This window comes from Marmota monax, unplaced genomic scaffold (genome assembly GCF_021218885.2).
Source record: "Marmota monax isolate L192 unplaced genomic scaffold, Marmota_monax_Labrador192_F-V1.1 WCK01_AAM20220418_F8-fsc00364, whole genome shotgun sequence".
NCBI lineage: Eukaryota > Metazoa > Chordata > Mammalia > Rodentia > Sciuridae > Marmota > Marmota monax.
Window position 1 is genome coordinate 441,772 of NW_026694525.1, and position 17,417 is coordinate 459,188.

Consider the following 17,417-nt stretch of genomic DNA (forward strand, 5'->3'; position numbering starts at 1 on the left):
TATGAGGATTAGACTTTTTTTGTGTAATCTGCCTAACATGTACCTGGTATATAGTCAACTTTCAACAAATGGTGGCTATTTGTATAAATTCTAGCAGAAGTAATAATAATGATACAATAGTCATAATTGTGTATATGAGAAAAACCTCTGGAAATTTGCAACACCTGAGCAGTTTCCTCACATCTATAGGTTATTCTGAGTCTTTTGTGTTGCAAAGGTAAAAAACAACAGGTGCCAAAAATGCAGTTAGGCTCTGGGCATTCCACCTATGGCATATTCCACACTCGCTGCTAGAGCTGCAAGTTACACAGTTTAGTCAGTTTGGAAGCCTTTGCTCTCATGTCAGGATTGACAGACACTGGGGGCTGTGATGGTTTCATGAGCCTGGGGAGAAAGTATGGGAAAAATTCAAGGTGTTCCCATGGGATTCTTCCCCGCTAAAGGGAATCATCAAACCTGGAAAATCTTTGGCAGCATCTGGACGATTCAGGGGTACCCTGACTCACTTGTGGCCATGGGCAGGAACCCAAATTCCCCAGCATCTTCATCTATGAAAAGGAAGAACCAAGGAATTGTGAGCAAGCTGTTGGTAAATGCTTCTTGGCAAAAAGTTGGTGCTCCTGTCTCAAAACAGCTGATGGGGGATCTCTTGCTGTACCCCTAATGTTCTGTGCTTTCTTCCTCCAGGTCACAGCAACGGCCCAGCAGGCAGTGTGGCTCGATCTATCACCTCAGACACCAGGCCTGGTCACTCAGCTCCACAAAGTGTTCATGGAAGAGTTGCTGTTGGGCAGGAAGCTCGGTTCCCAAATCTCTCCTCTCCAGGACTGAGAAATCCATCTAGTGAGCCCGAAGACCCTCACCAGGCACATAGTGGCCCAGACCCTCCTGGCATGGAGAGCATGGGAATGGTGTATAGTGTCCCCAGTTCTTGCAATGGACCAACAGAATCAACGTTCTCTGCTTCCTGGAAGGGAGATGCTTTTACCTACATAACTCCAAGTGCCACCAGCCAGAGCAGTCAAGTCAATGAAAATGGAAAAAATCCTTCCTCCGGGAATTCTTGGGTCTCTCTGAATACACTTCCACCTCTGGTTCCTAAAGAGGCAGCTTCCCTTTTTGTCACCCGCGATAACCCAGCAGGGTGCAGTGGGTTAACTGGCTACTCTGAGCACCCTACTCAACGAAGGCAAGTGCCAGAAAGACCCCCTAAGATTGGCTTTCTGACTGGTGGTACCTCAAGGCTTGAGACAGGCCCAGGTGGGACCAGCAGATTTCGGGAGCGGTCATTATCTGTGCCCACAGACTCAGGAACCACAGATATAGACTATGAAGAAGAACAGAAGGCCAGTGAGGCCTGTGCTCTGCCTTATGCCAGTACAAGCTCTGAGGGCAGTAACAGTGCTGACAACATTTCATCCCTTAGTGCTGAGCAGGAGGCCCGTCACAGAAGGCAGAGATCCAAGAGTATCTCACTCAAGAAGGCCAAAAAGAAGCCTTCTCCACCAACACGCAGTGTCTCACTGGTCAAAGATGAGCCAGTCCTCTTGCCAGAAGGTGGATCAGCATTGCCCAAGGACCAGAGGCCCAGGAGCCTTTGCCTCTCTTTGGAACACCAAGAACATAACCCATCCCATCCAGATGCTCAGGGTCACCCAGCTGTGCCAACCCTCAAAGATTCAGAAGGTACACAATTCTCCCACCACTGGTATCTTACTGACTGGAAGTCTGGTGACACCTACCAATCTTTGTCTAGCTCCAGCACTGCCACTGGCACCACAGTCATTGAGTGTACCCAAGTTCAAGGCAGCTCAGAATCTCTTGCCTCTCCTTCCACCTCCAGAGCCACAACACCTTCCCAACTCTCCATCGAGGTGGAGGCCAGAGAAGTATCCTCCCCAGGAAGGCCCACTGGACTGATGTCACCTTCCAGTGGATACTCCAGCCAGTCAGAGACACCAACACCCACTGTCTCCATGTCCTTGACCCTGGGCCACTTACCCAGTTCAAGCAGCAGTGTCCGGGTACGTCCAGTGGTACCTGAAAGAAAGTCATCACTACCCCCGACATCACCAATGGAGAAAATTTCCAAGTCACGGCTATCATTTGACCTACCATTGACCTCTTCAGCCAATCTAGATCTGTCTGGGATGAGTATCTCCATCCGCAGTAAAACCAAGGTGAGCCGCCATCACTCAGATACCAATTTTGGAGCCAAGCTGGCACAGAAAACTAGTCCCAACCAGCCAGTCATGCCCATGGTTACTCAGTCTGACTTGCGTTCTGTTCGCCTGAGGTCAGTCAGCAAGTCTGAGCCAGAAGATGACATTGAGAGCCCAGACTATGCTGAGGAACCCACAGCAGAAGTCTTCACCTTGCCAGAAAGAAAGGTGAAACCTCCTGTAGCTGAGAAGCCTCCACTGGCCCGAAGGCCTCCAAGCTTGACCCATAAACCACCATCTGTCCCAGAGGAATACCCACTAACTTCACCTGTGACCCCCAAGAATGCCATTCAACCTATGAGGCCGCTCCCCCAAGACAGCTACACGGTGATGCGGAAACCAAAGCCCTCTAGCTTCCCTGATGCCCGGAGCCCAGGGGAGTCAACAGGACCCTCATCTCTTGTTTTCACGCCTTTTGCCAGTTCCTCTGGTGCTTTCTTCTCAGGAACACAGCAACCTCCCCAGGGATGTATGGGGGACGAAGGCCTCAAGGTGAGAGCCCTGCCTGAAAGAATTAGCCTCCAGAGCCAGGAAGAAGCTGAGAGAAAGACAGGCAAGATTCCACCTCCTGTACCAAAAAAGCCCAGTGTGCTGTACCTGCCTCTCACCTCTCCAGTAGCTCAGATGGAGGCCTATGTGGCAGAACCAAGACTGCCTCTCAGTCCCATCATCACCCTGCAGGAAGATACCAAGTGTCCCCCAATCAGGGATGACCTGCCTGGTAAAAGGACAACTTCAGCTCCAAAGTTTGACAGTGAAAAGGAGGCAAGCTCTCTGGGTTAGTAAATTGTCCATGGGCTTTTTCTGTCAATCACAGGAGGGTGGGTGAGGTTGGAGTACCCAAGGAAGAAGCAGATGCTCCAGAATGCTTATCCTCATCCCAGGATAACCAAATCAGTAGGAACACCTCTTGAGGATTTGGGTTATTCTGAATAGGAATTGTAGGCAAGTAGGCCTTACTGTCCTTGGGGTCAGGACTGATCTAGGGAAGATCTCCAAAGTCAAGTCTGGGTGAGTCTACCCTTGATTCAGGTGCTGAGATAATGAAATCAAACTAGCCCCTAGGACACTAGGACATCAGGATCTACTCACCAGGCATGCATCCCCTGCCTAGCATTTTATTTCACTGAACAGTACTTTTCTTTACCCACTAAATGTAATTTCATGCAGGGGATTCAGTACACTCACAGATCAAGTTCAAGTGCCATGGCTGGCATGCAGGCTTCTAAAACAATGAATTCTATTACCACCAGTACCCTTTCTTGGTGCCATCAAGAGGTATCCACTTCCTTGGAACCATAAGAGCTAGTTAATGATTCACATCCTTTTTGTTTGTTTCTCACTTTTTTCTTTTTTTTTTTTTTTTTTTTTGCACTAGTAGGAATTGAACCCAGGGGTTCTCTCCCACTGAGCTGCATCACAAGTCCTTTTTTTATTTTTTTATTTTGAGATAGGATCTCGCTACGTTACCCTGGCTGGCTTCAAATTTGCCATCCTTCCTGTCTCAGCCTCCTGAGTAGATGGCATTACAGGCGTGTACCATTGTACCTCCTTTTAGTTTCAATTGTAAAATGCACATAATATTTACCATCTTAAGCATTTTTTGTGGTAAGTGAGGATTGAACCCAGGGCCTCAAGCAGACAAGGCAAATACTCTACCACTCAGCTACATCCCCAGCACCCATCCTAACCATTTTTAAGTATGCATTGATTTAGGGTTAAATGTATTTGTATTGTTGAGCAACCCATCTCCAAAACCCTTTTCATCTTGCAAAAAACGAAAATCTATACCCATTAAACAACACTTATTTTCCTCCTCCCCCAAGGCCATTGCAACCACCATTCTACTTTGTGGGTCTATGAATTTGGCTACTCTTGATATCTCATAGAAGTAGAATCATACAGTACTTGTCTTTTTTGTGACTGGCTTATTTCATTTAATGTCCTCAAGGCTCATCCATGTTTTTCATCTTTTTAAAATCCTTAACAACAAATCTCACAATCTCATGACCTTCTAAAACAAGCAAATAAATCAAAGTCATGGGTTATTTTAGAATGTTACCTCAAGCTGGGTATGGTGGCACATGTCTGTAATCCCCAGCAATTCAGGAGGTTGAGGCAGGAAGATTGCAAGTTTGCAGCCAGCCTCAGTAACTTAGCGATACCATCTCAAAATAAAATAAAATAAAAAGGGATGGGGATGTAGCTTAATGGTATATCACCTTTGAGTTCCATCTCTAGTACCACAAAAAAATGAAAAAAGAATATGCTTCCTCATACTCCACAGGTTCCTGCTGAGATTCAGACAGGTCCCACTTTCACCCACTGGATAAGAGTCATTCCTTAAGCTTGCTCTTAGTTCCTTGAGTTTTAAAAATGGAGAGCATCATATTAAATGATATAAGCTAGACTCATAAATACAAGGGTTATGTGTTTTCTCTCATTTGTGCAAGTTAGAGAGAAAAGGGATATCATGAAAATAGAAGGGAGACCAATAGAGTAAAGGAAAGATCAGGAAGAGAGAAAGGAATGACAAGAGGAGGTAATAAGGATTTCAGTTGATCACATTGTGTGATATGGCCAGGAGCAGTGGTGCACACCTGTAATCCTAACTACTTAGGAAGCTAGGGCAGAAGGATCACAAATTTAGAGCCAACCTGGGCAACTTAGCAAGACCCTGTCTCAAAATTTTTTAAAAAATTAAAAGGGCTGGGGATATACTTCAGTGATCAAGCACCTCTGGGTTTAATCCCCAGTACCAGAAAAAATGATGTAATGTGCATGTATAAATATGCCATAATTAAACCCTTTATTCTGCATAATTATTGCACACCAATAAAAAATTATGTATTTAAAATGAGAGGTGCCAGGGGTGTAGCCCAGTTGTAGAGCACTTATCTAGCACGTGTGAAACCTTGGGTTCCATCCCTAACACTGGAACAATATATATATATAAATAAATAAAAATTAGGCTGAGATTGTTGCTCAGTGATAGAGTGCTTGCCTAACATGTATGAGGCACTGGGTTCAGTACTCAGCACCACATGAAAATAATAAGATACTGTGTTCATCCACAAGTTAAAAAAAAATATTAAAAAAAAATAAAAATTAAAATAAAACAAGAGAATGCTTAGACCACCTGTTGTCATGAAAAAGGCACATGAAAACAGTGACCCAGAGCAATCTTCACCACTCACTCTACCTTGGGCAAATCATTCTTCTTCACGTTCCTTCTCTGCAAAACGAAAGCATTATAAATCTCCATCCTGCTGCCCTTCCATAGTTACTTTGAACATCACATGAAATAAACATATAAGAATGAATGTGATTTGTCCTATCTGTTGTGGTCAAAGTCATTCATTCCTTCTGGTTCTATGCCTAGGGAGTTCTGTGGAGCCAAGCACCGAAGAGAAAAGTTTAATCAGTGATAAAACAGCCGAATGGATTGCGGAGGAGGATGATGACGTGTTTGTGGCTTCACGCACAACTGAAGATTTATTTACTGTGATACACAGGTCTGAACCATTTTCCTTCATTCTATTGCAGTCCCTTTTTCTACTTAAAGAAAAACTGCCTCTAAGCAGCCATTACAATTGCAACTGGAGACTACATTCAGATACTCACATATGTGAGTGCAGTCCAGGGCCTCACATCTCAAATTTACTGACATCTTTGGGTAAAGTGGAGGAGGGGAAGGGAGGGGAAGACCAGGTGCTGAGTGAGAGGCCCCTCGTCTCCTAGCAACCACTTGGCCTATTGTGGCTCCATCTGCTCTCTCACAGCTCTGTCTACAGTCAGAGACATTTAACCCTTCACAGAATTCCTTGTACCACAAAATCCTATCAAGAGATGATGTGGGGCACTTAGGCAGCATATCAAAGCAGGAACTTAGGCAAAGGGGGAGTACATGAGGCACAGGGGCACAAGGCAGAGAGGGGCTTGGTGACAAGGAACCTGGAAAGAACCCAGTTACCAGAGCCTGAGCACCAGTTCAGAACAGAATCAGTCCCAAGACTGTCCTGATTCAGTCACCGAGCTACTAGCCTAGACTACTAGCATTTGTCCTTGGTCCCAGAACCTGGGCAGGACTGAACCTGCAGGCACAGGCCAAGGTTCAGTGGACATTGAAGGGCATGTGGAGAATGCAGGAGGGGCCAATCAGGGACTTAAGGGCTTAGAGGTAGGAGAGAAAGCCAGTCAATACACTTTCAAGACTACCATGTACACATTCTCAGTTGCATAACTATGAAGTTTTGGTAAATGTCTGCTCCCCAAATTCACTCAGACCAAGCTTTCTCTTATTTAGGTCCAAAAGAAAACTGCTTGGCTGGAAGGAGCCTGGAGAGGGCTTTGCCAGCAGCAGACCAAGCTCTCACTCACCGGTAAAGAACACAGCTGATTCTCCAATCAGTGAGTCTGCCACCATTGCCGGGTCAAGCGGCATTGCCAGCCTAGATGCTGGCAGAAATGATGATTTCAAGGCCTTGCTCCTGAAGAAGGGAAGTAAGGCAGCTCCAAGGTCCCGCCCCTCAGCAGCTGAACTGCTGAAGACCACTAACCCACTGGCTAGGAGAATTATTGCACAGTTTTCAAAAGACTATGAAAACACTGATAACTCCAGTACCTAAGCCCTGGGTTCAACAAACAGGGTTTACTTACTAAACTTGAGTAGAGAAGGGGGAAGAGAAAGGGTTATAAAAAGGAACCATGGAAATCACAAAAGAGCCTACATTTCTTTTACATTAACTCACACTCTGGCCAGCAGGAAAGAGCCTGCTTCAACTAGAACTGAAGTTGTAAGGCACTGGAATGGTCTTTAAACATTTTGTATTTCCATAATTACACCCTCACCATGACTGGTTACTGGGTTTCTTCTTATTTTCCCCCAGTGGTGTGCACTGACTAAGGAGGAATTATCAGAAGCAAAGGTTGTGCCATCTTTTTCATGTCACCTTTTCAATTAATGTCCTGGCTGCTCCAGCCCTGGCTCCCGCCGCTGGCAGCCGCAGTAGGAGAGCTGAAAAGGGGCTGTCAACCCCTTGGGGGTGGGGCCATCGGGTGCCATTGCTGATTATTCATTCTCATGAGGAAGCCTTGACAAACCTGTATGGAGATACAGAAAAACTGCGAGGCCTCCTTAACCACAGTGTGATTCCTCCAGTGAGTTTTACAGGTGTGCACTTATTTCGGCATGAGGTTGATTGGATGGCTTTTGTGGTGCAAAATATGAATGTGACTCTATCCTGAAACTTCATGCCTTTTTCAGTTTGATTGTCTACACGGAGATCAGGGTGATGAGTTTCAATAAATGTATAGGACCTCCCAACATTATCTAGAAAAGGTCCTGACTGGATGGATTTGGATGAACCAAGCTCAGCCAACAAACAAAGTAGCTGTTCCCTCAGATCTATCCAAGGTAACTTGCACGTGCGCCTTGAGGTCCTTCAAATGTCAGTCAACATGGATAGCCAAGATCTGTGCCCAGGTCATGCTGCATTCTAAGAATTCCTGTTTCATTTGCATATAGCATTCAGTACAGGAAGTAATTAGCTGAAGGGCCAGCATCATCAAAGGCTCAAGGAGAATAAGTGCATTTTTCCCCACACCATTCAATTCAGATGGCACTTTGTGGTTGGTTGGATTTTGTTTAAAGGAATTCTGACTCTATTCCAAAAACCAAGAACTTATAGATTAAAAGGATCTACCCAGAATCTTAAAGGCAACCTTGCAAGTTGCTATGGCCCATAAGGCAAAAAGGGCTACTTTTTGCCATTTACAGTCTGCTGTTTGACCAACTTTCAGTTAACCATGCTCTGGGAGTACATAAGAACTTGGGTAAATGGGATACTGAAAGAGTTTTGGAACAGTGATTGCAACCCCTCCCCCATCCAAAGCTATCAGCTGCTAACTATTCTTTTCAGCTCAATTTTCTAAGCAGAGCAAGAGCAGTGGTTCATTTGATTTCCATATCCCTAATTTCTGGGAGTTAAGGACAAGACAGGGAAAGCATTGAACAGAGAAAACCTACTGACCAATGTTGGAAAGTTTTAATTGTCTACCGGTCCCAAGAGGCAAAAAAGAAAGTCAAATGAAATTGTAGCCTGCTTCACAAAGAGGGTTCCCAGACCCCTTCCTCCTTTATGCTCACCCTACAGATTCATTTGTCAACTTCCTGGAAGATGCATCAAGAGTTCCAGTGACAAGCAGATCTCAATTTTGATAGGACACTCTTCACCAATGAGAAGCAAGTTCTTAGCTCAACTGTCCACACTCCAGTTGGACAGAGAAACTGAAAACCCACTTTAAGTGCTAAGAAGACTCAGGTTTCTCACACAGAAGCCCTAGGCCTAGGCTACTGGTCCAATTATGAATTCAGACTAATGGGAACAGCCAGGCTCACCAACTCCCTTGCAATCAGCAACTCTCCCGATTTAGAAAGAAGCCACTGAGAATGGTAGACAGCTGGTCAAAGTCCAGTTGCTTTTGAAAGTATTTGAACTATCTGGTTTGAAGTTTCTGGGGGGTTCCCAGAAATGAAATAAAATAGATTCATCCTTGGCCTTAGTTTATACATGAATGCTACACTTATCTGTCCTGGACTCAGAATTCCAAATGATGGAAACATTTTGCTCTGGAAGGAAATGAAGGAGTGTTTGTGTTTTTGCCTAACAAAAGTGAAAGGCTGCCAGGGCCTGCTCCTTGGGAACCATTATGAACAGCTGAACTCTAAAGTATGAGAGTATAATGTAGGACTTATTACTTCTGCTGTTTTTTTCTGGAAGCTTCTTGTTTGTGAGTTCTAGTGGGTTTTGCCTCTCCCTTTGCCTTGCTACCTATGGAAATATTCCCTAAAGTTTCTAAAGCTAAATGCCCAGACACTTTGGTGTTTTACAATTTCTGTGATCCTTGTTCTCCTCTACAGAACTCCATATGCCTAGAATTTTTTTAATATCTTTGCATCATTACCATGGCCCACACATGTCCCCATTAGCACAAGAGGATTTGGGAGCAGAGATTGTATGGTGAGAGACAACATTTAGGACTGGAAATATTCATTTAATATTTTGCAAAAGATGGATCTAGTCCCCCAAAAACCAAACCATAAATCTTCTACAATTCATTGATTTAAATAACACCAAGCATCTTTTCTTCTTCTAACACTCAACCTCTCTCCTGCCCTTATCACTTTTTTGTGGTGCGAGGATCAAACCCAGGACCACATGCATGCAAGGCAAGTGCTTTACCACTGAGCTATATCCCCAGCCCTGCCTTGATTACCATAGCACCGATTCTCTCTCCCACCCAGGCATTTACCACCATGTTTGCCACTTTCTGGGCCTACTCTGCTGAGGCTGGAGAAGAGAGAGAGAAATCCCCTTCCAAGAAGGCTCTCAGTAAAGCTACTACCACTGCTATGACTATTATGAATAATAATGAGAATAATTTCCAAAAGTGGAATATTGAAGAGGTTGGAGGGAAGTGAAGCTGGCCCAAGGATGTCAGTTTCCAACTTCAACCCTCTTATCCCCACCAGTAGTAGCAGGTGGCTTTGGTCTTGTCATGAGCAGAGGGAGCCATCCCCAAAGAGGCAGTTAATTGGTATCTCAGAATACTTTGCATGTAGTGGGGATTCATTACATATTTGTGGTTCTAAGGTGGACATTAGTAAGTTCTTAGTTCAAATGCAGGCTTTGCTGGTGCCTCCTCTCTTTTGCCTGTACTACTTGGACTGCCTGGGCCTCCCACCTGGCCCCAATTTGTCCCTCAGCCCCAACACCCATGAACTGCAGCCCTAGATAATAGCTCAACCATGAAGGACACAAGGCTACAGGCAGCCAATAGTTCACATTGGTTTAATGACCACAAGTTGACCGGCTGATAATGATCTGGAGAAATTACCACGAATGAATAATGACAACAGAGTCTCCAAAGCTGTCCTAACAAGCATTTTTGTCTGACATCCACTTTAACTATCTAGACAACACAGATCCGATTGTACCTATCTCTCTGAGCAGATCTGCCCATAAACCTGTCTTCTTCCTCATCCCGGAACTAGTCAGGAAAAAAAACAAGTTCATGCTCAGTTTGCTCCTCACTGGTTCAGCCTTCCATATTCACCAAGTCTGTGACACAAATGGTGAGCTTTCGCTTTAATATGATTTGCCAGGGCCAGGACTAGGGTGAGGTGGGCGAAGTGCCAAGTAGGCGCCTGCCTGCTCTAAGGGCCTTGCAAGTGCCTTACCCTCGTCCAGGCCTTGTGATTTGCACTCTTCAAAGTGATATCAGTTTCTCTTCTTCCATGTATTGTTCTGATTTGGGAGGCTAACTTCCTATCTGTTGTTGCACCAAATGTTTTATTGGTATCTGTTCTTTCATTCACTGCTAGAAGCCTTTGTATGCCTACGCATCACAGAATCTTCAGAGTTATCAAAAAACATAGTTGATTTCTAAGTAACCTGCTCCATGCGACAAGTTAGCACCCATTTCAGTAGGGACAGCCCTTCAGAAAAATAGTGAATAAACTGGAGGTCTGCCCACGCCATCCTCAGTCTCCTTCTGCTCCCTTCCCCCAGCACCAACTCTCCTTAGTGCCTCCTGCTTTGTTCTCCCCTCTCTAAGAAAACATGCTCTCAGGAAAGGGATAAATTAATTTACTTTGAGATTATAAATAAGGCTTAATGCTACCTCTTTTGAGGGTTGCTTGCATTTTAACAGGGGAAAGCCTGAAGCCAAAGGAATGAAGTTCTACTTGCAGAATGTTAGGCATCAACTAATTGTAAAAGTGTATTTTTCACCATGGAAAGGCCAGATTCCCTGATGGCTAACTCCAGAGTATAGAAAATAACTTTATCTCCTGGAATAATTATAGATACTAGCTGATGGTCAACCAGATTATCCAGATACCCAGTGCTGTTCAGTATGGTTACTACCAAGGGACTCTCAGAATTGGCTACTAAAAGCCACTGAGAAGGCCTAGATCATTCATATTGTACATTAACATGTTATATAACAGAGTTAATACTACTTATCATTTGAGTAAAAGAACACAAAGATTTGAAGAGTTTGTGGAAATGTGTCCTGTTTGTGAAAGATTAAACTGTGCAACCCGTGTCCATCAATGTCAGTCATCCAGTATTGGTAGTGATACTTATTGGAGGTACAACTTTATTAAACACAGGCCTCTACTCTCCCTCCCCCCATTTTACCTCTGTTATGTGCTATCACTTCAGCTTGGTGTGAGAATGAGACCATATTATTATCAGAGCACCCAGTCCCTTTAAAGCCTTTGCATGTATTTCAGCTATAAGTGACAAAGATATTAGATTTAAAAGGATGAGAGAGTGGGAAAGAGATACAAAGAAGTGCCTTTGTCAAAGGGCAGAAAACAGTATAATGATTTAAACAATGATGAAATAAACAAAGTTTTAGAATACTTTGAAATAGGCTTATAGAGAACTATAGTAGTAAATGGTTATGAACACATATTAGGGGCACAACACTTTTAATACATTAGCAAAAGAAATTTGCATGAGCAATGGATTATGTAAGATAGGTATATACTTTTGTTCAGTAAAGCCCAAAATCTAGGCCAGTGATTCTCTTAAGTGTGGTTCCAGGACTTGCAATAGCAGCATCCATGGAGGAGAGAGAGAGAGAGAGAGAGAGAGAGAGAGAGAGAGAGGGAAAGGGAGTGTGTGTGTGTGTGTGTGTGTGTGTGTGTGTGTGGTCCAGTGATGTTACTCCTTCAAGGCCCTGAATCACTACAGCCACAACTCTTCAACTGATCCCAACCTTCCTGTTATTTTGGATGACATTACAGTGATCAGTTTCTGGCCAAAAGATGTATATCATCGTCTTAGTCAGGCATATATTTGTTCGGTGTTAAGAAATTATCAGATTGAGGGCCAGGGTTGTGGCTCAGTGGTAGAGCACTTGCCTAGCATGTGTGAGGCACTGGATTTGATTCTCAGCACCACATATAAATAATAAATGAAGGTCCATCAACAACTAAAACTTATTAAAAAAAAAAGAAATTATCTGATTGAGCCAGGTGTGGTGATACACTCCTGTAATCCCAGTAACTTGAAGGCTGAGGCAGGAGGATCTCAAGTTCCTGGCCAGCCTTGTCAACCTAGCAAGACTCTGTCTCAAAACAAAACAAAACAAAAAGCTGGGTGGTAAGTGTCCCTAGGCTCAACCCTCACTACCACAAAAAAAAAAAAAATACCAGATTGAATCAACTATTTAAACTACAAAACCTTTGATTTGACTTAGCCAGCACATCCGACCCGGTTTGGGTTTTAAAAAGAAAATTAACTCTGAATTTAAACAAAAAAAAAAAAAAAAAAAAGGAAAGGTGTTACACTTGTTTGGTATTGCCAATCCTTAAACAACAGTCTTCACCATGGTGGCTATTCTCCAAGAGGGCTCTGGCAGAAGTATATTTGATTTTAAGATATTTGCCTAAAGAATGGAGTTTGATAGCAATGCACTCCAAAACAAAATATGAACCGGAACAAACAGTTAACCCCCTCAGCCTCTTTGTATGCCAAGCTTTATAGAAATTTATTCCTTATGTGGTCTTGAGCTTTTTTATGTCCAATTTTATAAAATGTTATGCATGCAAACACAGCATTGTGCTCATTGTTCCAGTCACCTCAAACTCATACCTTCCTCTGTATGTGTGATGGTGAAGAAATATCAATATGTATGTTCTGATGTCTCCTGATCAATTGTAAATTGCAAACCTTTTCATTAATTTTTCAATGATATATATTTACTCTGTCTAGTAGTTAAGATTTTATTCTTTTTATTATGTTTCATTGCTACTTTTTTCTACTAACTCCAAAACTTACTTTGGGGAATATTTCTTATTTCGAGATTGTTGTATTTATCTTATTTCTATATTTATCTATATTCACAGAATGTTAGAGTTGAAAGGGACCAACCTCTCTCATTCCATAGATGAGGAAACTGAGACCAGAATGGTCAAATAGCTTACCTAAGGTCACGCAGTGAGCCAGAGGCAAGGCCTAACCTCAATTCCAGGTCTCCTGCCTCTGGGCTGAATGTTTTGTCACTTAAAGCACTACACTTATAGAATAGCCACAGCTTTCTTCTACTTTTATGACTTTCAAATTTCCCAGGTATTTCAATTAATTTATATATATATATATATATATATATATATATATATATATATATATATGCTTTAAGAAAAAATGCTCAAGAGTTCTTTAGTTCATGAATCCAAAGATAAATCTGATTTTTAGCTTAGAAACTTTTGTTCCCTCCATATTCAGTATCTGTGCCCTACTTTGTATAATGGATGTTGTACCTAAAAATTGTGTGAAATGGGTTTTTATAGATCAAATTTCATTTTTAGTAGGGAGGCTTCCTATATAAGGGAATCTTCTGGGGATTTCTTTTGAAAAACCAAGACTCCTCTTGTCCCTTAATGTCTCTATTTTTTTAGTATGAACTTTTGTATTTGGTGTTTATTTAAGTAGGGCAAACCAATATTAGCTTTCCTAGAATCTACTTTAGCCTTCCCTTAATCTTTATGAAAAATTTTCAGATTGTTAGATGTTCGTGCATTACTCAGCTGTGTTCTAGAAACTTCACTTGGCTTGATATTTTGACAATCCCTGGGCTCAAACCTCATCTTTTTCTTAATGAAAAATAATAGAATTCCCTAATCAGTACTGAGCTCTGCATGGAGTGTCTTTTTCAGAATATTCTTTGCCTAATGTTCCTAAATGTGGCTCTCTCTTTGGCTATCCTTGGACTTCCTTCCTTAGTTCATGCATACCTTACTATTCCTTGGACTTGGAGGCAGTGGACTTTGAGGGTTGTGCCAATCATATTGAATGGTATTTCCAGTTATTGTTATCATCCCCCTGTTTCTTCTGGACTTCCTCTGGTTTCCCTTTTCAGGGACCTCAGAGGCTTCTTACCAGAGATTGGTAGGATTTCCACCATCATCTAGACCAGGGACTGACAATCTTCCTCTGCAAAGGGCCAGACAGTAACTGTTGTAAGCCTTCTGGACCACATACAGTCTCTAACACATTTTTCTTTGCTGTTACTGTTTGTTCCTTCATTTGTTTTACAGCCCTTGGAAAATGTAAAAACAAGTCTTAGCTTACAGACCATACAAAACCTCAGGCTGAACTTGGCCTGCTTGTCATCATCATCACTATCTGGAACAGGTATTTCTGTGACCTGTCCCACGTGGTAAGTGGGTTGTGTATCAGATGATGTGGCTCACTGCCCTCATATTTCCTGCATCATCAGATCAGTCTGACTGCACATGGGCAGGGAGAGAGGGGCTGCATGTGCCAACCATTACATTGGATGTCCCTCATTAACTAGCTCTCATTACTGACTGCCTCAGTGTAGAAACACTCGTTCTTTTCTGGATCTGTCCTTGTTCCTTGCTTTTAAGTGTTCCTCTGACTCACCAGGTTGGAAGTAAGGTAGTAGGAAAGAATGAATTTCCGAGTTTTCTTATTTCTTTAATCTTGTCATTGCTCCCCAAACCTTGGGCTACTCTCTCCTGCCCCATACTACCATCACAAGTTTAGGACTGTCATTGGAAAGTCTGGTTGTTCAGGCCATAAATTCTAATCCAGTCTATGATTTCCTAGAGAAATCACCAATTTTCCTGGTTCTAAAGGCGGGTTTTAAAACTCAGAATTTCCATGTGTTTATTTCCTAAAAATGATTTGGACCTAGTACTAGACAGAGCACTCAGCTCTGACAAGAAAGCCAATGAGGTGCAGAAGGTATTCTGTGCCCAGTTTTTCTGTGTCCTGGGCCCCCAGATCCTGGGATGAGCTCCTTGGGATGCTCCATGCAATGCTATAACCAGCAGATATTTAGCCCACCACCTCCTGTTTTGTGAACCCCTAAAATGATTCTCAAAATTCCTTCACATTTCTCCACCTTGCTTCCATCTGCACACCTCATACTATTTGGGGGTCTGAAGCTCAGATTCACATTTTCACATTCACTTGTAGAAACATTGGGACATAGGAGTGGACGAGAAGGTATGTGCCTGTGTATGTGAGTGTGGTTTCTCCACCTGGACTGTGAGGGCCACTTTCACTAATGAATCACACGTGCGTACCACCTAGCTCCCTCATTGGTCTTCTGGTCCAGGACCAGTTCTGCTGGGACTGATTAAGGAGAACAGGATGGTGGGGCTCCTGAGGTATCTCTCCTATCTTGTCTTTTTAGACCTCTCCATTGGTTTTCATCGGCTCCTCCTCAGGGAGCCATTTGAAGAAACTCCTCTGTGACACTTCTGGACAGGCCAGTGCACAGAAAGCCAGGATTTAAATTCAATGTGGACTCAGTCATTCGGAAATAGCCCTCAGGTTGCAGCCTTTCCTAACTCAATAAATTTGCTTCTTAGAGCCTTTAGTTTGATTTCTGTTACTTGAGCCCAGGGATCTATCCACTTACTGAAACCTAAATTTTTTAAAAATTAGAGACACAAGTAACTTTCAGGATTTCCCTATTTTAAAGCACCCATGACAGTCCCTTTCTGTGTTCTGTTCAGGATTTCCAGAATTAGAAAGGGAAACCAGGTTTGTGCCTTGGACCTAAAAGGAGTCCCCCGCCAAAAGCAAAGTGAGGACTGAGGATTGGCCTGTACAGAGCCAGGCGGCAGAATTTTGTTAAGTTAGCACTTACATTCAGTGCTTACTAAGTGCCAGAAATACACTTAAGACAAACAAGGGAGACAGGAATTTACAGATCAGTATCCTAAACTGGAAGGAAGAGGTAAGGTAATTCCCCCAGTGACAAGAATGTGTCCATGGATCAGAATTTCAAGAAGAAGCAGAAACTCAGAGAGACCACAATCCCAGTCTTGGTAAGATTCCAACACAAAATGGAAGGGAGCCCTCTGTGGGGTGATATACAAAGGGTTTTTCTTGTCTTTCTTTTTCTTTTCTTTTTTTAAAAAGCATTCCTTACTGGCTTGCTACCAGCAATTGAACTGTATTCTTATATAGCTAGAGCTGTTTGTGTCTTCTTAAAATAAACTTTTTCGGTTAAATCATTTTCTGTTTCTGTTTCGCCCTCTGGTTTTCATTGAAGCAATGATGGCTTTATTCAGCCCCTAAACCTGATTCATGAGCATGTTTTTCTGACCACACAGGTGTATGTTACCCTACCAGGCCCATTTTGCCCACTGTACAGTATGCCAATCACTGAAGTAAAAATTTTGGTAAAACAGAAACACATTATTCATGAGTATAAAGTATGAGGAGAGAAAACACCTTCTGAAGCCAAAAAGTCATCCACTGGACACCCATACACAAGTGAAGAATCAGTAGTTTCAACAAAAGCAGCCTTTAGAACCCTGAAAAGTAAACTAGGAGACTGTCATCAACATGATCCACATGTCAGATTGTTACCTACAGCGAAGATAGTGAGAGACTAATAATGTATTGCTCAGCTATGTGATCTCCAAAAGTATTGATTTTTAAAGTCAACTAAAAGCAAGTGAAGCTGGAAGTTTTGATCTTCCCTCAGTTTCATGCAGGGCCCAGACAGATTGAATCTGATGCTCACAAACCCTTGGAAGCCCCAAACAAAAATGCGTCATACAATATCTTGCAGAATTCTAGCCCACCAAACCATAGCCTTAAGACATATGGGACTGGGGATGTACTTCAATGATAGTGTTTGCCTGGCATGCATGAGGTCCCTGTTTCCAACCCCAATAACAACAACAACAACAACAAAGGCAGGCAATCTGTGTTCATGGACTTCATTTCAAGGATTCAAGTTTGGCCTCTCATGAAGCCATCAAGGGGCTACAAATGTGGCAAAGCTCTAGAGAAGTGGGCAGCCATCACTATGCTCCTGATGGGAGGAGGTGGCCTTAGCAAACATATTTCCTCTTTGTTCTCTGGCTCCATAAAGCCACCAGTGAGGTAGACCAGAGTGAGTCTGGCCAGGAGCAAAAATATTCAAACCAGATGTGGTCCAGATCAATTTCATCCTTCAAAAAGGGTGTGTTCTAGGGCTGGGTATGTGGCTCAAGTGGTAGCGTGCTATCCTAGCATGCATGAGGCACTTGGTTCTTTTCTCAGCACCACGTAAAAATAAAATAAAGATATTGTGTCCACCTAAAACTAAAAAATAAATACTTAAAAAAGGGTGTGTTCCCACCAATGC

At 42.9% G+C, this 17,417-nt stretch overlaps 1 protein-coding gene across 5 annotated transcripts in view; it reads left to right on the forward strand.

Moving 5' to 3' along the window:
• Positions 1 to 16,293, forward strand: part of Nhsl2 (NHS like 2) — a 290,609-nt gene extending 274,316 nt beyond the window's left edge. For all 5 annotated transcript variants that reach the window (XM_058571466.1, XM_058571467.1, XM_058571469.1 and 2 more), the window contains 3 exons: positions 688 to 3,000; positions 5,605 to 5,737; positions 6,529 to 16,293. In XM_058571466.1, coding sequence (XP_058427449.1) covers positions 688 to 3,000; positions 5,605 to 5,737; positions 6,529 to 6,850 — 2,768 coding nt within the window. In that variant the 3' untranslated portion in view covers positions 6,851 to 16,293. The remainder of the gene's footprint in view (positions 1 to 687; positions 3,001 to 5,604; positions 5,738 to 6,528) is intronic.
• Positions 16,294 to 17,417: the final 1,124 nt, after the last annotated feature.